The sequence below is a fragment of the Megalops cyprinoides genome, chromosome 17 (assembly GCF_013368585.1).
Source record: "Megalops cyprinoides isolate fMegCyp1 chromosome 17, fMegCyp1.pri, whole genome shotgun sequence".
In the NCBI taxonomy this organism is placed as follows: Eukaryota; Metazoa; Chordata; class Actinopteri; order Elopiformes; family Megalopidae; genus Megalops; species Megalops cyprinoides.
Window position 1 is genome coordinate 11,699,244 of NC_050599.1, and position 23,612 is coordinate 11,722,855.

The 23,612-nt window shown below is 44.9% G+C and overlaps 1 protein-coding gene across 10 annotated transcripts in view; it reads left to right on the forward strand.

Annotated features, from left to right (window-relative positions):
• Positions 1–23,309, forward strand: part of stxbp5a (syntaxin binding protein 5a (tomosyn)) — a 107,288-nt gene extending 83,979 nt beyond the window's left edge. Inside the window, exons 14-28 of one of the 10 annotated variants that reach the window (XM_036549307.1) lie at positions 505–545; positions 1,720–1,940; positions 4,717–4,901; positions 5,775–5,900; positions 6,111–6,262; positions 8,708–8,773; positions 10,345–10,404; positions 10,541–10,588; positions 13,938–13,988; positions 15,514–15,753; positions 17,326–17,695; positions 19,788–19,953; positions 20,940–21,051; positions 22,634–22,854; positions 23,018–23,309. In XM_036549307.1, the coding sequence (XP_036405200.1) occupies positions 505–545; positions 1,720–1,940; positions 4,717–4,901; positions 5,775–5,900; positions 6,111–6,262; positions 8,708–8,773; positions 10,345–10,404; positions 10,541–10,588; positions 13,938–13,988; positions 15,514–15,753; positions 17,326–17,695; positions 19,788–19,953; positions 20,940–21,051; positions 22,634–22,854; positions 23,018–23,059 (2,101 nt within the window). In that variant the 3' untranslated portion in view covers positions 23,060–23,309. Of the gene's footprint in view, positions 1–504; positions 546–1,719; positions 1,941–4,716; positions 4,902–5,774; positions 5,901–6,110; positions 6,263–8,707; positions 8,774–10,344; positions 10,405–10,540; positions 10,589–12,284; positions 12,333–13,937; positions 13,989–15,471; positions 15,754–17,325; positions 17,696–19,787; positions 19,954–20,939; positions 21,052–22,633; positions 22,855–23,017 lie in introns of all 10 variants that reach the window. The other 9 variants (XM_036549297.1, XM_036549300.1, XM_036549299.1 and 6 more) reach the window with 9 other exon arrangements.
• The last annotated feature ends 303 nt before the right edge of the window (positions 23,310–23,612 follow it).

Sequence of the window (23,612 nt, forward strand, 5' to 3'; positions counted from 1 at the left end):
TCTGTGCTCATCCACCTTCCCATCATTCAGTCAGTGCAGCTCTGATAGGTCTTTCAACGAGATTTGCTCAGAGGGTACACAAGGAATGTCTTTTGCAATTTATCTCTGCCTGGTCACAGACATGATGCCTGATGGAGAAAAGACAGCAATGCTAATCTGCCATGGCAGGGGAATGGTCCCCTAGAACAGTAAACAGCCCTTCGATAAACAGTAACATTGAGCGTGTTGGGACTCTCACCTCTTGTGGTCAGTGTTGGACAGGATAGATGTGATGACAAGATAGTCATAATTTTAGGCGATCAGCTCCTCTGTGCTGTCAGGAAACATGTTATGGAGGTGACACTTCAAACCGTGCCTACCGCAGGACGTGACTGTTCTGATCACAGTGTAGAGTCCATGTAACACAATTAAAAAATTAAAGCCCTGTAGCCTGCAGAAAATAAGTTAAAAAAAAATTGATTAAGCTGAGAAAGTAATTATTTCTGTTCTCTCTGTGATTAACAGGCATGCAGATGGGTCAGTGAAATTCTGGGATGCTTCTGCAAGTAAGTATGCAACTACTCTTTTTTTGTACTAAGTAGTCTACCCTGGGTTGTTCCATGACCAAAATAAAACCCAGGGAAAGTGTTTTGCTGGACGTGACAAGTGTTTACTGCATAAACCAGGCTTTTGAGGGCGACTGACCAGGTCTGAGCTTGGCACATCCAACATCCAACAAGTTTCCCTGGGGCTCATTTTACTCAATGACTTTTTTTTCTGGTCAACTTGGAATTAATTTCAAGCTCCAATTAAATAAGCATGTTATACTGTATGGTAATTGCAAGGTAAACTACTGGCAGTTTCAGAGAGAACAGCCCAGGGAAGCCAGTAATGGTCTAGATGTGTTTTTTTGTTGCATTTTGTGATTTTGGTTCCATATGTTGAATGTATGGTTCAGTGCTGAGGGGATATTGTGTATTTCCGCTCTATGTGTTCCTGGGCATTTTTTTAAAGCTGCATGGAGCAGTGCGTCTTTATGTAGCAGATGAAATTGCGGACATGCTCTGAGAGGGGGTATTGGCCATAAGAGCTGTAGTTCAGCATGGGATAACCTGCAAACAGCCGTCGGATTCAACCATGTGACATGTCCCATAAATCTCAGCTCCAAACATCTGCCTGGCTCTGGCTTGTGTCAGCCAGGCTGTTTTTCAGGCATATTAGTCATGGAAAACATCAGGCCTGCTACTGGGGCCGGGCACAGCTGAGAGCTCAAAGCACCTACTTTGTCTCTGAGTGTCATGTGACTCAAGTCTCTTATGGTTACAGATTAGCATGGAGCTGTTAGCAGCGCTGAGGCTTTTTTTCATTGTTATTGCTCTTATTAGCAGTAAGCTGCTTCTCATTGTGACGTGCCAAATGTCTCCCTGTTTACTTTCTGCAAGGCTGCAACAATTACCGTCGCTTAAAATCTGAAAGAGAGGTACAGTGCATGTCATGTCCGGCCAACTGTAATTAACCTGGTTTCTAGACACGGCTAGCCAATTAAAGATCATATTTCATCATCAGCTGAGATGAAGCTCAGGAATTTTTTTTTTTTTGGTTGGGAATCAGAGGTAATAAGATAAGTGTGAAATCAATTTTTTTTTTCACTTTGATTCAGCCGTGCTGTCATTTTAGGACGGGGCCTAAGAATAGAGCAGGAAAGGCTAACCCAAAATTTCCTTGCTGCTCCTGCTCCAGTAATGCTCCAAGTACTGTACAAGCTGAAGACAGCCAAGGTGTTTGAGAAGGCTCGGAATAAAGAGGATAAGCCCAACACGGACATTGTGGACGAGGACCCCTTCGCCATCCAGATCCTGTCCTGGTGCCCGGAGAGCCGGATGCTGTGTGTGGCGGGAGTCTCCGCCCACGTCATCGTCTACAGGTTCAGCAAACAGGAGGTGATGACTGAGGTGGTACAGGTAAGAGCTGGCCGCTGACAATGTGTGTGTATTTATATGAATGATTCTAATATCTGTAAATCTCGCACATAAAATAAAAGTAAAAGAATCACTGTCCTTTCTCCATTTTGTACCTTGAGCCTGTAACCTTCTAACTTGGTGATTGCCTATTTTTTATTTTGTCAATAATAAGTCACAGTTGGACCGGTTTGATGTTGACAAGACAAACAACACAGGCAACACATAATCACATGCACATCAATCAAGTTATGGTGGGTGCAAGATAAAACCATAGATTTGGAATATCAAACATTTCTTGAAAGAAGAAATTGACTCAACAAACTCCTGTAATGCCAAGTGTTTTTAGATTCATTCGCACACACAAACAGATAATGTTTTCATGGCAAGGAGTTTTCATCAGCTGCTGAATTTGACTATGAGAGCAGAGGCGATTTTACTTTCTGTTGGAACCAAGAAGCCGTGTGAAGTTGGGATGAAAAAAAAAGAGATTTCTGCAGTTGGGACGACGTAGCATTTGATGTTTAAGCTTATGCGGGCAACATATATTTCTCTGAGTCATAATCCCATCCTTGTGGCCTGATTAACATGGAGGTCGCCCTGTATTAGAGTGGTCATGGGGGAGACGTCGTTAAGCTGAAGGAACAGACAGCTTTGTGTCAGACATTGTCATTCCCTTTGTACCCCGCATTACTTATCATGGGTGCAGTGTGTGTTCACGGAGACGAGGCATGCATTAACCTAAACCTCCATACAAGACGCCTTATTATTTGGAACATATTCATCAGCTATGACAACAGATATGCCCTTCTCAGGGGAACTGTAGTCCGTTTCTTTTTTTATCAGTGTGGCTGCAGTATAAACGCTGGTAGAATGCTTACCCCAACCACCCTTAACAGTTGTCAAGACATCCCTTGAATCAAGTAATTTCTTACATGTGCTAGACTGAAGCCTTGCCATTTTCAGCTGTCCTGACAGAAACCCAACAGACAGCCAGACAGACAAATTTTTCTTTTGATTGATCACATAGCCTCCATTGCACCTACAGGAAGTGGAGGCAACTGTACTGTTCCTCTGATTACTCAAGTTGCAGTAACTCATGTTCACTGCTTAGATTAAAAATCACAAAAGGACGTTCTTGAATGTGTCAAACGTGTCAAAAAATATATTTTCCACATCCTCCATGTGTTTAATGGCCATGGAAGCATTCAGTTCTGTGCTTAGAGAGGTAAGATGTACAGCTATCAAATCAAGCACCTCCCCATGAGCAGATTTTTCTCCATGACTTGTAGAGAATTTTGGAAGAATTCCTGGGAAAAGAGAGGACAGAAAATCGAAAAACTCTCATACACGCACACGATAGTGTTATTCCCAGAATCCACTGCTCCAATCGCGGCAGCAGCATTGCTGCGCCTGGAATAGGCTCCAAAGAGCTGTCAGTGTTGTGATTAGCTGAGAGAACCAGGAGCTGCGGAATGTTCTCAGTGCTGTTTAATTGGAGTAAATTGAAGTGATTATCAGGGGGGTTTCTCCCATCAGCGTGACTAAAGCTGTCAGGGAAGGTGATGGAGGGGGCGGTCGATGGGGAGCTACGCCGCCTCACGCCCCTCCCCCCCGAGAGCGGACCCCGTCCTCTCCTGAAAGCCCCTCGCGGCTCACGGCCTCGGGAGTCAAGGTCAGCCGTGAAATCCCATTACAGGAACGCGAGTCCGGGGTGTTTGCGCCACGCTGCGTTTGCACAAGTGGATAACGAGCGTCTGTAAGTGTCTGCCGTCGGCCCCAGCGGACGCAGCCTAATTAGCAAGGGGCTTAGGATGAACACGGATGGGATCTGAAGGACGGAGAGAGACCCACGCTGCTTTCCGAGTAGTACAACTGCACACAGTACCACAGCGTGAGTTCAGGCAGCTCTGTGTGATGAAGAGGCCGGGGGGTGGGGGGGGGTTGGGGAATGACTCCTGGAGCACTTCAGAGAAAGTGGGCGTACTTGACCCCAGATCATCCCCGCGGCTGGTCATACGATGCAGTGAAAGTGCCGGGGATCGGAGTTGAAGGGTTTCTCTTCTCCCCCTGAGAGCCAGGCATTTTGGTCAGTCGGCGTACGTCAGAAGATTAGCTCTTCAAGCTGGAAAGCTTCTCTCTGCCTCACTTGTGGCTAAGTAACGCCGGTCACGTTGAATTGATGAGGATGCCGTGTTTTCTGTGATTAACTTTTAGCTCGTTCTTTTTAACAAAAGCCGAGGCCATCAACATTTCAAAGTTGGCTAATTCCCGTGTGTTCTCAAGAGGGACTCTTGGAGAGACAGTTATCCGTATTATTTGGTACTGCACAGTAGTGGAAGGCACTATGAATTCATCTTCTCTGTATAGTAAGTAGAGATGGGAGGGTGACAAATGAACTCCAAAAAAGGGTGGAGCTGTCATGTGTTAGCAGTTACTGATTTGAATAAGTCATAGCATTTTGCTATAGAGAGCAAAGTCTTTTGATTTGCTTATGAAGGTGAGTGATTGAGAGGGTATGAAAGCTGCACCCATTCATGGGATTCATGAAGCTTCAAATACCCAGTACAAACAGAATGTGACCCTACACTGTCAGTGCATGTTATATAAATCTGTGTGTGTGTGTGTGTGTGTGCATGTGTCTGTGTCTGTGTCTGTGTCTGTGTCTGTGTGTGTGTGTGTGCGCGTGTGCGTGTGTGTGCATGTGTGTGCGTGTGTGTGTGTGTGCGTGCGTGTGTGTGTATGTGTGTGTATGTGTGTGCGTGTCTCTTCCCTGCAGCTCCTGGAGGTGAGGCTGCAGTATGAGCTGAATGACATGGAGTCTCCAGACGCGGGAGGGGAGCAACCTCCGGCTCTGCCCACCCCGGGAGCCACCTCCAGCCCGCAGGCCAGTGCCCCCCAGTCCCACCCCTCCACCAGCAGCAGCTCCTCCGACGGCATCCGGGACAACGTGCCCTGCCTGAAGTAGGCCCCTTGCTCACCGCCACCTGGAGTTCTCCTTTCATGACACATTCCATGCTGTTTACAATACACTCTGAAACTCAGTTTCAGTTCTGCGGCAAAGATTTGAAAATTAAACTTGGGGAAAGCTGTTGGTTGGATGCACCCAGCACAGCGTTTACGTGCCCTAACCCTCGTCTACAAAGTAAGCGAACAAACAATGACCACACTGCTTTGGGCATATCCAGCTTTCTCTGGAAGTCACTGAACAGAAGAGGTTCAGTTTGAGCCCCAGCATACCAACCCCACCTCTCTGTATGCACTGCCCAGAGTCCCATCACTGAACTGTGACTCCACTGCCCTCCATCTAAAATTAATGACCTCCCCCGCCCTTCCATCTGTGCAAAGCCTTTAGTGCGATCAAGGCGTTACAAGGCTGGCTGATGTATAGTATGCTATGTGCGTTCCACCAAACTCTTTCCCCGGGGTAGTTTTTTTTTTTTTTTCTTCAAAGTACCCAAGGTGCCCTTGAACTCCAGGAAGAGTTCTTAAGCTACCCTGACAAGCTTTTCAATCAGGGGGTTCACCATCATCGCGCGGGTATTTATCCCTAAGCCCTGTGCGCAGATTATTCCATCTCCTTTGTCTTTAGCGGTGTCCCGATTCTGTCAAGAGCACCCTACCTGTACGTCAAAGCTCGCCGTAATTACAAGTGGTCCCCTCAGGGGCCAGCGTAATGAATCACGGCCTGAGTAATCAAACTCTTCTTACTCTGAGCTGAGCCGTATGCAGATCGTCGGGCGTAGGGTGGCATCGCAGCTTCCTGTAGATGGCGCTGTGGTGCGCATGCTTGTGTGTGAGAATGTCTCTGATGTCTTCGTCTGTCTCCTGGTCCAGGGTCCGCAGCACTCCTCTCAAGCAGTCGCCGGGGTACCAGGTGGAGCTCGTCGTTCAGTTGGTGTGGGTCAGTGGGGAACCACCGCAGCAGATCACCAGCCTGGCCGTCAACTCTTCCTATGGCCTGTAGGTTCACTGAGTAGAACTGTTGCCCTACGGAACTGCAGAGGTCTATAGAGCAGGACGGAAACTGTATGTTACTGCTGGGGCCTATAGGCAGGGGTAAACCTGTGTGTTGTGGATGTGGTCTACTGGGGAGGGCTAAACCTCTGTGTTATTCCTGTGTCTGTCTGTTGACTAACATCTTTCTCTTTTTCAACCTTCCTCTCTCTCTAGTGTGGTTTTCGGCAACAGCAATGGCCTAGCAATTGTCGATTACCTTCAGAAGACTGTCCTGTTGAACCTGGGAACGATCGAGCTGTACGGGTCAAACGACCCCTACCAGAGGCAGCCACGGTCCCCTCGCAAAACCAGACAGCCGTCTGGAGGTAAGGGCAAAGCGCGCTAAAAACTGAACAGGAAAACAAATAGATCGAGATTTTTGAATCCTTTTCATGCTCTTCCTCTCTGTTTTCAGTATATTTCCGAATTGACCTCTGTGTTTGAATTTCACTTATTTGAACGTGAATACATCCCTGTATCTATCGTTCCTGAAGCAGTCCTCCTCAGCCAGAAAAATCACTGCAGCTGTGATTCACTCTCAGCTCAGAGGAGGAGACGGTGCCAGCCCTCTTTGTCCTCACGCCGTGAACATTCTCCCTGCAGTGCCACTCCTCGTACCGCAGGGAGCGCCAGCGGCACAGTGTCCATCTGTCCTGTTGATCAGGTCCTCAGTGACACAGATTAAATAAAAAAATCACTTCTGAGAAACAGAATGTGATTAGCTCCAGTGCTGCTCCATGTGCAGTTCTTAGTTGTCTTATTTCTGTGTGCCTGTGCTCTTTAAACGTTAATTCCACTGAGCTGAAAAGAAGCACAATATGCTCTATAAACTGTGGGCTTTTGATTCTACTAACCAGAATAAAAAAGTAACAAAAATCATTACATCTTCATCTTCTCATTTCTAACACTCTGCAGTCTCTTTCTGAAAAGATTTTTTTTTAATTCTTAAGCAGAGGGATTTCTGATAGAGGTCAAAATGTGCTTCATATTAAATATAAATCACTTAGTAACACTTTCATACTAAATGCATTGCAGGCTGTAGAAGTACAGTGCATGCTGCATATATTAAATGTTTAATAATAATTTATTTTTAATGACACATTTTGTGCTGCACATTCTTACTTATTAATGATTAGATATTTCAGCAGAGTGTGAAACTGTTTGTGTCCTGAAGGCTGTGCGTCTCTCTGCGCCCCTGTGCCATACTGATGGGCGTGTGTTTTTCGTGAAGCGTTTCCCCTCCCAGGCACATGCGCTTGTTTGCTTGCTCTGGCTTATTCCCCCGTCGGGCCGGTGCGGCGCCGGTGGCCGCGTCTCTCTCGGAGTGCCATGACGAGTTTGATTTCCTGTCACCGTCCCAACTGCCTCACTTTTTCTTCGTCCCCGATCTCACTCCACGGTTTCATGAGGACAGTCTGGCTGTGACTGTGCAGCATTTCGCCCCCTTGCTCGCTGTCGTTGAATCTGAGAGCATACTGCAAACGTCTAACCTCAGAGTGTCACCTGACACCAGCGCCACTATCTCCCCTCTCCCCTGCCATATTGAGTCCAGATTCCTTTTGCTTTCATTCATGAATTCGGTTTTTCTTTCTTTGTCCTTTTTCATGACACAGTTTGGACTGGCCACGGCCAGGTCGCTGGTGCGTAAACGTACAGTTACTGAGTACGGTTCTTTTTAATTCCTTATGATGGAAGACGTAAGACCCGTTAAATAAACTCCTTGGTTTGATGCAGCATTATTCCATGCTGTTTAAAGGCATGCAGGGATGATTCACATGATTAATCCATTACTCAATTCCCTTATTTGACTCAAATTAATACGCAGGCTGGGTAGCAGCCTGAGAGTCTGGCAAGAAGATGAAGAATATGAACGCTCTTCTGTAGCAGCACTGCAAGGAGTGGTACTAATGCAGTAACATATTGTGCTGCTCAGAGTCTGTTCCAGTGCATTTTCATATTAAGTTCATTTGAGTAAACATAGGTCCTTGATTTCCTGCCTCTCCAATAAGAAACACAGCTTTATATATGTCCAAAAACCTGCTTGGATTCAGGAAGACTAACATATGCTCCTGCTCCCTGCAGCATCACGGTGCCATAGAAATATCGATGGTCTGCACTGCATTGTGACATGATGCCACCTATTGGACCGTAGCAAAATTGCATCTGTGACGTTATGAAAAAAAAATGCAAAACAATGTTGTGTAATAGGATACTGTGACTTAGCAACAGATTGCGGGGTAGATTAAAATGCCATTTGTAGCATCTGATTTAATTGACATCGGTAACCAATGGCCTAGACCTGTCAATGTTAACTCAATCAGGACGTTAATCACACAGCTGCTCCCTGTTACCGTATATCTGTGTTGTCCTCTTATATTTCTTCTGTGGGAAGATGCAGGGAAAGGCGGTACACTGTCAGAGTAATTCACTCATCCCTTGATACATGAAAATGGATGTCAGAATGTCACATAGTTGATGTAAACAGTGTTTCTTTATGTCTGCATATATACATATAACATTACATTAGCTGACGCTGTTATCCAGAGCAACCCACACACCTTTATAAATATGTATATATAATATGTATATATGTGTGTGTGTGTGTGTGTGTGTGTGTGTATGTATCAGAAATAACAAAGACAACTACAGACACAGCTACCAGCACAGCTACTGTCCTTGTAGCACATGATCTTAAATCTGCCCGGAGGCCCGCAGAACGGGCTGGTCTCCATTCTGACTGCGAGGATTGTTAACTTCCTCATCTGTTTCAGCAGGTCTGTGTGACATTAGCGAGGGATCCACCACTTCAGAAGACCGCTGCAAATCCCCAACTTCAGGTAAACTCTTCTTTTATCACGCATGCACTGGCCGCGGCCGCCCTTGTAAGCAGCTGTCAGCTTACACTGACAAACCCCGTGTGAAACTCGAAATCAACTGCGTAGCAAATGTGCAGTGGACTTCCCCGGTGTAAGGTCAGAGTGTTTTACCTGGAAAGGAAAAACAGGGTCCTGAAAGGTCCAGCACATCTGCTGCGTGAGATTACCTTTCGGTTTGAACGTTGCAGGTTTAAGATTCAGAGCCTCAGTGATCGTGCAATCTGTGCGCTGAGCGCCGTAAATCCGATTAACACATAAAGACTTTGTGAAAGAATAGCCGTGGCGCTGCGAGACCTCAGTAAACCCGAAGTGTGAAAGCAAAGCTCAACACTTCTGTCTTTTCCTCCGTGGCTGTAGTCTCCACCCTGACTGTGGAAAGGTTACAGGTTCGACCCCCCAACTGGTCAATGCAGATCAATAGAGCTGAATTGGTGTGAGAATACTTGGCATCTTTTCATATCACAGTTTAAATGCCAAACATGAACTTGATTTTTAACTTAACTTAAACTCACAAAATTTTGTTGGACGTTAACTTTATTCTGTAACGTAAACACGTGCATCTGGGATTAGAGGTTTCTTTGGTTGGATCGGATTCATAGATCATTTGATAGAAGTAGAACCTGAGCTGCTGTTCCTGTGTGAATCAGATGCAGAAAGAGCGCAGAGAGAAACAGAGAGGAAAAAGCTGGGATGAGACCGCAGTGATTAATTTAAGTGATAAATGTATTAATTAAAATACCGTGTTGTGCCCATTATGCTTATTTAGGGGACTGGGTTAGCGTTAGCATTAGCTTGGGTTAGCAGTTGACACTCTGATTCAGCTGGCTGCCTGCCTGCCATTTGCCAGGATGATCCTGTCAGAATATCACCCTGTCCTGTCTATGAATAATATCCTCTTTGTGGAGATGAATCCCACTCCACATTTTTATTCAATGATTGTATTCCTTACATGTTGGATATTAAGACATACAAAAGAGATCTTGTCTTTATTGTTGCCTGCAGAAAGAAATGAGCTTGCTAGCACTAAAACTGAATTCTGAAAAAAGTTAGAGAATTGTAGGTGCAGACACCCAGAGGGGTAGGGCAGTGGCTTAGTGCAGTCAGTGTGTCTGTTTAAAAAAGGTCTGGTGTGAGGACACGTTTCTGCCTCTCGTCCATTAAAAGCAGGAAAAAATCAGCTTCTTTTCTATGGGGACTTGGTCAAGTGATGTGCTCTAAAATGAATTCTTTGACACGGTAAAAGAAGATGGAAAATAAGCATGACGAAACAAGGTGTAACTGGATGCTCATGGATTGTTTTTTGTTTTGTTTTGTTTTTTTCGTTTTCATGATCGTTTTAGATGAAAATATTAAATTTGGACCCCAGTGAAGGCATTTAAATGGGGTTGGGATTAAGGGTCCACATTACTTGAGCTGCTATGGGGAAAAAGAAAATGCACGGAAGCAATGCCATGTAATGGAATTGGATGGCCACCCGCTGCTACCCTCAGCTTGGCTCCACACTAATGTTCTGTGTTGTTGTCACTACATAGACGCAGCCTCACCCTGCAGTTCCGATGGTGACCATAAACAGCCTAATTTTATAGAGAAGGGTACAGTATGCTTTCTCTGTTCCAAACCCCGAGACTACTTCTGAAACTGTTTCTCTGAATTTTTTTTTCCTTGGTCTTTTGGTTTTGAACTGGCTTGTCATGTTTTTCTTTTGGTCTGTCTGAAACCCGTCTCCAGTGAAGAACAAAAGCCGAAAGTTTTCCAAGACAGTTGTGAGTGACATAGGTACTGTATGACCGCAACCCAATCTGCAGTGTCGCTCGCACTTTCTTCTGATTGGCGGGGGCCCCCACTAGCGCCCACCACTAACAAAGAGCAGCTTGATTAAGCTCTGATCCACACTTGCTGCTTGATGTCTTTTCAGAATCTTGTTCTAATGAAAGGAATGAGTTGGACAAGGTCTCATACTTTTTGCTAACTGTTAGTTCTGGGGTGAACACTAATTGCTATTACTAATGCTAGCAATCAGGGAGTGGTGGGAGTTAATTCTCGGTTGAGGTGATTTTTTTTCTGCATATAACTAACATTATGATCTCTGTGCACTCTCGAGGGGGAGAGAGCAGGATTGAACTTCCTCAAGGTGATTTGTCAGAATTTTGCATTTTCAAGCTCTCTACTCTTTATTCCAGTGGAATCTTTTTAAAGCTTAAAACAAGGTTGTTTCTTAGCTTAAAACAAGGTTCAATCTGCCAGTGATTTTCACTGAATCATCAATTCTTTTAAAATGATAGGTGCCCGCTGCCTCACCTAATGAAAAAAGAACATATTTCACACTGGATCAGCTTACAAAACAGCAATGGCTGTTTCCCTGCATCATGCTGAGAATTAGGACTTGACGTGGCTAAAGGTTATTTCCTTCTCTTGTTCATGTCAGTATCCAAAATAAACCTGGTTGTTATTTCGGCACCACAGGGAACATACAAGACAAAACTGAGAACAGAATGTTTCCTCTATTCCTGGAGGTTTTGTTTTTCCTCTGGTTTTTAATTTTAACACCCCCCACCCCTACCACAAATATACACATGTGCACACACACACACACACACACACACATGCCAACACAGTCAAAACATACCAAGATGTGCCTACTTATGATGATAATGTTGACAAAACTGTTCTGGCAAATCACTTTCATTTATATATAGCACTCCACTGTTTCAATTAATCGTACTGGATGGAGTGGCTCAGTACATCCTGTTAGTTCAAAAAGAACATGGGCGTGTCTGTCCAGGCATCAGGTGGTCAGTATTTCAAAACTCTCTCTGCTTAAGGAGAAGGCAGACATGTCAAATGGAACAATTTGTCTGAAGAAGTCAAGAAACAGTAGTAAATTTAAACCCAAATTGGATAGTATGCATTGGGGATGCACTCTAAAACCTCACAACAATAGGAGGAAAAACATGCATGGTTCTTCAAGCAGTGGCTCTTTCATGAACTGGGTATTTATGATGTCATACTGTTCTGGTAAAACAAGTAGTATGAGTTCTGTTTGGTGCACCTGAATTCAGGTGTCAAATGATGTGCTGCTTTTTCCACATTGAATCAATGGGAATTGATGGAGAAAGTTCACGTAAGAAAGTTCTTGTGTGGTTAAGTTACTGTTCTGTTCTTCTGATTCAGTGTTCTGTGGGAAAAGTAGGATTTAACAAAATAACAGATGAGCAGTGTAATCTACATTGGAAGTGGAAGTTTTTTTTTTATATCTTGTATATTTGGCCGTTAAAGTTGCATGATCACACCCCGAGATCTTTTAACAGAATAGCCCAACAAATACCAGCAACAATCCTTACAACATTGAAATTATTATATAAAAAAGTAAATAATCTTCCTTCAGTTCCATGGATGCACATGGGCTACATGTTGTTTAGCCGATGTCACAAGACTGTCTCTAACTGCAGCTCTACTTTACTTCCCCCAAAAGTGTTGACGTCAAACCCTCAGCAATTCTACAATGGAGGAGGTAGAGGAGGTAAGATTGGCCTCAAATGTCACACAGATGCTGTTAGGTCACCCAGTAAAATGACAAAAGGGGTGACGATGAGGTAAAAAAAAACTGTTTTGTTCTAGCAAACTGTCACCGTTTGCTTGTCGTCAGTGCAGTGGCATTGATTGACCAGTTGTAATAGAACAAAACAAACAAGAAAACCCAAAAGTATTGCGTCCTGGATAAAGTCGTTGCATGCTACATGCTGTATTTCACATACACAGATCACGTGTGACACATTGTGAAAGTGCTTGTGGCAATTGTCCTTATCCTCCTCAGCAATTGCCCCACCCCGGTCCCTACCCTCCCGATCACATGATTGGCTACATGTATGCGAATATGACCTCACACCAGTTTATTCGTTATCACACTGTACTCGTCTGTTTGTGTCATTGTTGTCTGTGGACTATTTGTCCTGCTTTGAATGATAGGTAGGGGGAGTGTTACGTGATTCAGCCATCGCTGTATTCTTAGTAAATACCTTTATGTTACAATCCAGAATATTTCCAGAGCATTCCCAGAGATCAAATGTGTTTGATTGGAGTGAGATCATGCAGCTTTGAACATGATGCAAGCATAAAGATTTGAACCTCAGAGTAAGGTTTGTGCCGAAACCATTTTACCCCAACCCTAAAGGCACTTTGAAATACAATAAGTCTAACAATATTTCAGAAAGGTCTCCATTCAAAATGTCTGTTTTGGCCCTCCTGGACTGAAATTCACAACTTCCAGTTTACCACAGATATTTATGCTTGAGTTTTGATATATATATTTGAACATTCTCATAAAGTCATTAATTTGGTTTAAAAGGCAGTCAGATTTTCTTTTCAGTGGTATCTCAATTTTTTAAATCATAATTTATCAATCTTCTATTGAAATTACAGTTGCTTGGCAGACGCTATTACCCAGAGCGACTTACGTATCTTACAGTTTTTATGTGATATCCGTTTATACAGCTGGATGCAATTTGCTGAGGCAGTTTGGTTTAAGAACTTTCTAATCACAAAGGTACAACAGCAGTGGCCCACCTGAACCAGCAACCCAATGGGTTACAAGCCCTTTTCCATACCACTATGCAACACTATGCTGCCCACTGCTATGAATCAGTTTATCAGTTTCACCATGTGCGTTATACAGTATAACATAGCCAGAATAGGTTAAAGCACAGCAGTAGTTTCCAGTCAATCCCTCCTCTCTGAACCCGTCTGCTCACCTGTTTGTCCGTTCTGTTCTCCCTTTGTATGGTGCATGCTCTGTTGGCATGGGAATATGGAATGGTCATTCCCTGTTTAATAACGTTTCTCTTCCAGGCCATTGCGAAGCGCACTCTATTCCTGGTCCTGTATCTCATAGCTTTCTGTCCAAGCATGCTGCTCTCAAATGGCAGATTGTCTCTTTGATCTGAGGGCTAATTCACTGTTTCCGCTGTTTCATATAGCATACTTTACAGGAGAAGAATCCAAAATTCAATCAATAATGTTCTATGTGTCATTTTATTTTATTAAAAAAAAAACTACGGTCATAGCATTGCATGACATTTGTGGAACCTGAGATATGCATTTGTAAAGAGGGATGTTTTCTTTTTTCCAGCAAAGATGTCACGGAAATTAAGCTTGCCTACTGAGCTAAAGCCAGACTTGGGTAAGCCTTAACTTCGTGTTTACATTTTTAGTTTCTAAGTGGGGTATAACTCCATCACTACATCTTTCAGAACTTTCAACTTCAAAGGCTTCAAATGTTCAGATCATATGAACATCTGAGTTAATTTTTGTCAACAAAAACTAAATAAGATAAATGGAGTTCTCGGCAAGTTGGCGGACGAAGTCAAACAAGTCGCGAAAATCCTGCTCCCTGTTACGGAGCGCTCTGGGGTTAGACAGGGACTGCGCCCCTGACTCGGTGGCGTGCTTAGCTGAGTTGTGCACTTCGTGTTCACTACCCGAGCAGAGCAAAGGCGCCAACGCCAGCGGTCCCTCCCCTACAAGAAGCGTGCACATTGTGCGGAGGAGGGGGCAGAGCCAGGAGAGGCACCTCAGGCAGGGGCGGTCCACAGGACTCTCTCTGCCCCTGTCTCCTGTGAGTGGGCGGGTCCGAGTCTAACCGGGCTGAGCCGGGCTAACCCGCACTAACCCCCTGAATACTGGCGCATTCTGTGTGTGTGTTGGGCAGCTGACATTTTCCTTCCCTCTAACCAATTGGTCGTTTGGAAATTACCATTTCAAGTGGGAGCTTTTTTTATAGGTGCCACTTGTGGTCAGATACTGTAGCAGATTTTACTGTCTTCCTTGTTTCCTTTCCTTGAATATGCACAGGTCGTACCCATACTGTCAGTCTTCCCGGACATCCTGAAATACTGATTTCCAAGCGGGCATTGGTTCAGGACTGAAATTTGTTGTACTTTTCAAATCTCAAACCTCTTCTTAGGGTGTCGGTTTGCTCTGTTTATGCATTTTGGCTAGTAGGTGACTTTTGAAAGTAGCTAGTTGTCAAACTTTGAACAATACGGGTAGATTGTAGATCTCTCAAAGGTTCTACTAACAATGTAGAAATGGTGGCATTTTTGGAGTGATTTGGGTCAAAACAACCATCAGGGATGTTGGGACTGGGAGCCTGTTTGCATGTGCATTATTCCTGCTTTCCCAGATGGGTCGTTGGGGTTTTACCAATTCATGACAAAGAGTTAATGCTTGTGATCTTCATTTCATATTAACCTGGTTTCTACATCCCAATGCATTTTTTTACTGTGCTGTCAACACTGAATCCATCAAGTTTCAAAAGGAGCTCATTTCACTCATACAGTTTCATGGCCAATGTCCAAGCTAATTGCACATTCTCTGTATTAGTATAATTTCTAAAAACTTTGCCTTATGTCTAAAATCATCCTCCCTTCCTTACTTATCCTACTTAAAAGGGATAAATATGGTAGCATACAGATATAGCCATTTTATGACTGCCATTTTCGTTCATTAGCAAAAATGGGACACAGGGACGTGACATTAAAGCAGTGTTTTAAAGGCCAGTCACGTGGCATCACAAATGGCAGAGTACTTCTTTCCTTTCCTTGTATTCGGTCTTTTTGTGTTTTGGGACGGGTGCTGTACCTCTTTCTTTCTTTCCTCCACTGTCCTCCTCTCTGTCTGTCCATCGCGGGCGGTCAACCCACTAGACAACAGGGACAACTCCTTCAGCCGCTCACGGAGCTCCAGCGTGACCAGCATCGACAAGGAGTCCCGCGAGGCCATCACCGCCTTCCACTTCTGCGAGACGTTCACCCGCAAGACGGACAGCGCCACCACGCCCAGCCTGTGGGTGGGCACCTCGCTGGGCACCGTGCTGGTGATTGCCCTCAACCTGCCGCCCGCCGGTGAGCAGAGGCTGCTGCAGCCCGTCATCGTGTCGCCCAGCGGTGAGTGCCGTCCCGGCCCGGACCCGCAGCTGAGGAGTCTGTGTACCAGTGTGTGGTCCTGTGGTGAGAGCCCCGCACCTCCAGTTTGCAGCGGTTTGCTCCATGGTGATGCACTACAGTGTGGCACTGCACTCACTTCAGCAAAACTAGATATATTCTGCTCCCAAAGAAACGACATTACATTACATTATTGTCGTTTAGCAGATGCTCATATCCAGAGCAACTTCCAAGGGTTACAGTTTTTATATGTTATCGATTTATACAGCTGGATATTTACTGAGGCAATTTTGGGTTAAATACCTTGCCCAAGGGTACAGCAGCAGTGGCCCAGCAGGGAATCGAACCAGCAATCTTTGGGTTATGAGCCCTGCTCCTTACCACTATATCACACTGCCACCCTTGTCTGCCACTGCCTACACTGCCTCACCCTATTTATACTTCTATGTTTAGGTAAATGGGATTTCTGCCCTTGCTTAATTTTTTGGCATGAGTGTAATTCACTGACCATTTATTACTGGTCAATGAATTACACTTGATTTTTTTTTCTACCTGTGCGTAAGCACGACATCACCTCATTGGTCAGAGTTGTGGCCGGACGAGGTGATGAGGCGACTTAACCTGTTGAATTTCAAACCTGGTTAAAATGAAGATAGAAAAACACACAGAAGGGAACCAATATGGCCTGCTTATGAAGAGAGCAGCGCCTTCATGCCGTCAGTATGTCGAAGGCTGGAATAAGCCAGCGTGCTGTCACTCACCACCTGGGGTGTTTGCAGCTAGCGCTTTCTACCCGGGCAACATTTTGCAGCCAAATATAGTCCGTTGATGATAGGCCGCGATCTGGGAGACCAGAAGCCGCAGCTCCTCGCCAAGATCAAGACAGCGTCATGCTCCATGCTTGTGATCATTTCCACACTGCCAGTTCTGCTGCATCAAAAATGACAGTTTGTGTCGTCTCAAAAAAGCTTATGTCTGGTTATAAACCGAACTAACGGCAGCAGAAATCAAAAGCTTATAGATGTGCTATATTTGGGATTGGGTGCGTAATTTAATACCTGGGTTAAATTTACCGTTGGAAGCCATCAGTGAATAATAAGATAAGATAGGCACAGTTAATACGGAGGTGGACATGTGTTTGGGTATTAAATGCTTTGGGTATTAAATGTCAAGTGATCATGCTTTATTGCCTAATTTTCTCCTGCTTTCTGATTCAGCTCATTTTGTCCCTCTTTTGGCCTGGTATTTGTCTTTGTAATAAATTGCTCGCAAATAAATGCTACATCTGGGGATCTTTTTTTTTGGACAACACAAAAGCGTTTCGAGCTCCTGCTGCTGGAGGTTGTGCATAGGGGTAATAGCCCCGTCACCTCCCCCTGCAGATGGCTAGCAGTGCTCTCTATGCTATGTGCTTTTTGTCCTTTCCTCAGGCACTAGTGCATGCAGAGTCATCTGGAGACAGCTGCTTCCTGTGTGCCGTACCCCTAACTGAAGTGTCTCCTGTGTGTGCTACACAGAGATGTAGATAGTGCATGAGAGCCACTCAGCTCACTGAAGCCTGCATATGTCCTACAGGCACGTTGATAAGGCTCAAGGGGAGCATCCTTAGAATGGCCTTCCTGGACGCGACGGGGTCGTTCCTCCCCCCGGCCTACGAGCCGTGGTACGAGCCCAACGCCCCGGACGACCGGGACGAGAAGGACAAGGTGAGGAAGCGGCGGCCGGTGTCGGTGTCCCCCTCGTCGTCTCAGGAAATGAACGAGAACCAGTACGCGGTCATCTGCTCGGAGAAGCAGGCCAAGGTCATCGCGCTGCCCTCGCAGACCTGCATCTTCAAACACAACATCACGGAGACGTCCTTCGTCCTGCGGGCCGACGTCGTGCAGATGAGCAACGGCATCTGTGTGGCCTGCTTCTGCGCCAACGGCCACATCATGACTCTAAGGTAACGCGCAGCCGTGTGCAATTCCGTACGCTCCACAGGAGCTGATGTCATTGTTGCCCTCTACACACAAGGCATGCGTGACATCAGTGTTCTCAGAAATGTAATGTTTGTGTAGTTCGTAGGCTTTGTTCCACTTGTTTTAACTGATTAGAGCAAGCCAAGGTTAGTGCTGATTAGCACTTAGCCGTGCTGATTATTCATAAAATTAAGTCAGCTAACTGTTTGGCTTAATGACATTAAAAGCAAGTTGCTTTTTCATATTATATGGCTGAATACTGTAGCATAGCAAGTCATCACAGTACTGTGGCTACCCCTACCTTCTCATTTTTTAAACTGTTACTGGTTTTGATAGCTCACAGGCTAGTTGCTGTGCTAAAAGGTATTTATAAAGAATCTAGTTCCTACATTGCGTAGCCTATGACTAGGAAGTACTTTCCTTGTGGATTAATTAGAAAGAAATCTATTTGGTGGGAACTCTGCGGAACCATATATTTTGACTTTCATATACAGTATGTATTGCATACTCTTATCTATAACAGCTCAGATACAGGAACAGCAACTGACTTCATCCAATCACGTCAGTCCCACACACAGCGCCATGATAACCGCTGATAATCCCGTGCATATATCCTCTTATCCCAAAAGATCAGCTTCCGCTGGCAGTCTGTCCCTTCCATCTCTTCATCTCAAGCACAACTCACTTTCTCTTATCTGTATAGTTGTATTGTAGTTTAATGCTGTTATTTCATATCAAAGTATCAAAGTATGTATCAAAGCATGGGTACGCTAGTTATCACAGCACTGTGTAAGGGGCGTAGGCACATTCTAACATGGCCAGTTCTGTCCTGTATGTGCTGTTTTTCATGCAGCCTTTACTAGATACACTTTGCTCCATTTCTTTGTAAGTCACTCTAGGTAAGAGCTTCTGCATAATGACAGTATGTAAATCTAAGTCTCTTCATCCTCCATTCCCTAAAGCTTTCGCTGTTGTAAGTCAACAGATTCGAAATTACCTGTCTGCCTGCATGAGAACTACATAGCCTCTGGTCATCTGTCCTCTGATATAAATAAATCTAAATGTAGGTGGAATTAAAATAAATTTGAAGTTAGAGTTTGTCCGCTAAGAAAGATAAAGTGCAAGTGTTACATTCTAATGGGTCTGTCGGGGGACAGAGAGCTGGAAAGAAAACCAGACCAAGCTATCCAAGGCTAATGCTTAGGTTAGCTGAGAGGCCAGTGTCCTCTTTTTGTTATCTTTTCCTCCTCCCATCCCGTGTCCTAAAATTCCTTTCTTGAACATAATTGGCACGGATAAAGGGACGCCAGGAATATGTGAATAATTACTGCATTGTAAAATGGCAAGTGTTATTTTCCCCTAGCTGCTAAATTCCTTCCTTGGGGGAAATCTAGACCTTTCTCCTTCCTGCTGTTCTTGGCGGTGTGGAGGTGCTGATGACAGTGGCTGCAGGAGCTAATGCAGATGGATGGGGAGATGAGGAGGAGCAGCCTGGCCTCGGTCTCCTTCTCATTCATTCACCATTCCCCAGCGCAGGAGGTGGAGCGGACCTCCATCTGTGTGTCTGTGAATGGGAAGGACACCGGGGCGTCCTCTGGCACTTAGTGAGAAGTCTATGTACAGAGGAGGAGGGCTGCCAGTCTGGCTGGACTACCTGTACTTTGTTGTCAGTGTTTTGACTCCAGTGAAAGTACACTTTATGGTTTTTCAGGATAATGAAAGTACGTTAATTAGTGTTGGATTCGGATTAGAACAGGGCTGCTCGCCTTTGGTCCTGAAGGGTCCAGACTCACCAGGTTCCCCAGCTCTCTAAATCACTTAAAAGTCACCATGCTGATTACATCAAGACTATTTTATGTTGAATTAGGCGTTGAAGTGCCTGGCGGGTACAGACGTGTGTGTGTGTTTAATGACCTCAAGTTTAGAAAATGCGATAGTTATGTGTGTCACTCATCAAGGCAGCAAAAGAACCATTTTTTTCAGTGCCATGATTCACACAGCCTTCGTAGATGCCACTGATATGACAAAGCCCTGTTTCTGAGTTTGCATCTCTGTCTGTCTTCCTGTCTACTCAAGTTTGCCAGGCCTAAGACCACTATTGGATGTAAATTACCTGCCCCTGACTGACATGCGGATAGCTAGAACTTTCTGCTTCACCAACAATGGGCAGGCCATGTACCTGACCTCCCCCACGGAGATCCAGCGAATAACCTACAGCCAGGAAACATGTGAGAACCTACAGGTGAGGGATGGTACCCTAACAACAGAGAGCAGCAGCAAACCCAAGAGGTTCTGATGTGTGTCAAGTGTGCCTGTGTGCATGGTCACCATGAAAGCTCAGCGTTGTATGTAGTATTTAGGTGGGATAAAAACTAGTGGCTAACAGGACACTGCAGTACTATACATGCTCTGCTCTGATCTGTCAGACATGCAGTGTTAACATCTTCTTCTTGAACATGTTTAAGTCTTTTCTGTTATAAAGTGGCTGTACCTTCAAGTGCACTGAACTGGTGACTGTGAATTCTGTGGCCCATGTGAGCACCAAACAGTGTTTGTGTATGGACGGAAATGTGGAAGTCAACTTTGCTCCAGTAGGTGGTTGTGAAATGTTGAACGACAGCCACATGTAATAAAACCATGTCATGCATCATTCCACATCATGGACTGCAGTCAAATCAAACAGTGGTTTTGTTTTCCCAGTTTTAGCAGTGGATGGTGAGAGTTTATACCTGAGCATTGACTTCAGAATATCAAGGCAATATTTTCTTATTTGAAGAGGATTTAAAAGATAGGATACAGCATAATTTTCTTCGTAGCTATTGTAGATATTTGTAGCTATTGTGGATTATTTCTATTTATTAATACATTAGGATCAGCGAATCAATCTTACTATTTAGACATAGTTTACACATCAGTGTATGGGAAAACATTATTTTTGCCATCTTAAAAAATCCACAATGCATAAAAATAATTCTCCTGTCATACAATGCACAGCAGTAGGACCATTTTTGTAATTCATAATTGTTTTCACATAGTGTTGTAACAAAATACTTTTGCTTTGGGGTGACAAGCATTATATGTGTTGCTTTGAATTAATGTTGCAACTAATTTCACATTTCACATTCTAATGCTGTGTGTTTGCATGCCTGTGTGTGTGTGTGTGTGTGTGTGTGTGTGTGTGTGTGTGCGTGCTTGTGCTTGTGCATGTGCGTCGCGTGTGTGTTTCAGGAGATGCTGGGAGAACTGTTTACGCCGGTGGAAACGCCTGAGGCTCCCAACAGGGGCTTCTTCAAGGGCCTCTTTGGGGGAGGTGCCCAGTCCCTGGACCGGGAGGAGCTCTGTGAGTCTGACACCTTTCAGCACCACACTGATGCTCAGTACACACATTTCATTTCTTGAATAATCACACACCGCAAGTATGTTTTTAATATCAGAGCCTTGTCACCACCTCAGGACTTGACAATGATTTCCAGTGATGCTGGCATATAAGATTATGTAAACAGTGAACATAACTTCGGGACACAGAAATTCACCCATCCTTTCTGTCAAGCTGTCCATTAGCATTTTAAATCCGTTGTTTGCTGTGGTAGGTGTCTGCTGATGAATTCCATAAACCCTTATGTTTTCACCACAGCTCAATAAAATCCACATTCTGCCCAGTGGCTTGTCACCAGCATCTTTTGCCATCATTTCATTCTTTGTCACCACTTTGATGTATTATATAAGAAAGGGCATACAGAAAACAGCTGTTTTTTGTGCATTAATTTATTGAATGTTTGTTTTTCATTGGTTGTCAGCAGTCCCTTATTGAAAACAGACATTGAACAGGAACCACTGAAAATTTCAAGCCTACTAGACATCCACTCACAGCTTATTGGCATTTGTAAGAGCAGCTATTGTTGTTCATACACATCCAACACACTGCACAACCTTAAGATGTTCAGCAGAGATGATTTCAACGTGCATGCACCAAATTTCTTCTAGAAACACAGCCAAGTCAAAATAAACAGCTATCAAAAGGGATACATCATGACGCGGATACAAGGCTTTACCTGTGTTACACAAATTATCCGTAGAAAGCAGTGTGTCAGGGCTCCCTGTGGTGTGATATGTCAGTCTCAGCATTGTGAAAAAAACGTCATGTCTCCCGCTGACCTCCACCGCACAATCTCCCCCGCACACCTCATCCCCGCCGCGGCTTTGATTAGTGACTCTCGCGGCGCGCCTCTCTTCGCTTCTCCCGAGACGGCGCGTCATCAGAAAGGCCGCGTAATTGCAGACGTGCACAAAATCTGACATCCAGAGAATACGCTCTACCCTTTACCCCTCACTGAAGAGGAGCAAGGGCAACCAGCCAGCCGTGCGCATCATAAATCTTAGGCGCGGACGCCTTCGGGAGATGGGCTCGCTAAACAGCCCTGCTGACCGCATACCCCGCAGGATGCGGTTGGTATGCTGTGGACATGCCCACATAACTTTTCCATCTCAGGATTCACAGGGCTCTCAAACGAAAGCAAAGCTTTATTAAGTTTCCGCTCAGCTGAAGTGGCGTGAGCTGCTCTTTGATGAAGTACAGGACCTCGCATTACAATTATTCTAATTCAAAGCAAAGATTACTTATGTAATATGAATTACCGCAATTATGTCAGGTTTTATAAGCGTCCTTGATTTTTTTTTTTTTTTTTTTGAAAAACAAAGCTTTAGAACTTTACCAACTGACATTGTTTTTTGGTCTGACTTTTGCTGACACTCTTTGTATGCAAATTTATGTAACCAAGTACTGAGGAAAAAGGAGTTGAGGGCCCTGCTACGCTCCAGCCAGCCTTGGCACAGAAGGCTTCCAGCAGCGGAACAGGGGTGTGTATATTGCCCTGCCCACCTGAGCATGATGGTCTGATGCGCCCTCTTTTTCTCCCTCACAGTCGGGGAGTCGGTGGCCGGGAAGGCCTCACGAAGCCTCGCCCAGCACATCCCCGGCCCGGGCGGAATTGAGGGCATGAAGGGGGCAGCCTCGGGCGTGGTGGGCGACCTGGCCCGCGCCCGGATAGCGCTGGACGAGAGAGGGCAGAAACTTAGCGAACTGGAGGAGAGGACAGCAGCCATGATGGCCAGCGCAGACTCCTTCTCAAAGCACGCACACGATGTAAGCTTCACAGCTTCTCATGTTCGCTCCGTGTTTCCTTCATTCAGACACTGTAAAAGCACACACTGAATCTAATGTTTTGTGTTGATCCTGTTTTTTTGGTTTCAGTTTTATATGTACACATCTGTCCCCCATTTTGACCCTCTCTCTCTCTCTCTCTTAGATGATGCTAAAGTGCAAAGACAAGAAGTGGTACCAGTTCTGATCTTAAGAGCCAAAGGGACTCGGCGGTAATGTACACAGCTTCATCTGGAAGATACTTGCCCTTCTCCCTCCCCCCATTTATTTCTGCTGGACAAGGGGAATTCATCTCGGAGGACTGCTGTTTCCTAGCACAATATCCTACACTGTATTACCTCAGTCACACGGCTTTAACTGAGGAGCAGACTGGGAAAAAATATCTAAAACAATTCAAAAGGAAAAAAAAATTACCTTGAAGGTGTCTTTTTTTTGTTTTCCCCCCTCCCCTCCCCCCTGCCTTCCACCCCATCCCAGACCCCCTTTTCCCCTTCCCCGCCCTCCCCCCCCCGCCCCATGACAACCGAAGGTTGAAGCTTCTCTGGGAATATTAGCGGGGGAACAGGGGACCAATGGGGGATGGGTTCCAGTACTGGGGTTTTCTCCCGCGCTTCATTTTCATATGCCAAACGTTTCGTGCTGTCGTCTCTGCTGCCACCGTCTCATCCTTCCTGGGGCCAATAAGGTAAAAGACAAACAAAAACAACATAAAAAACAAAAACAAAAGAAACAAAAAAAAA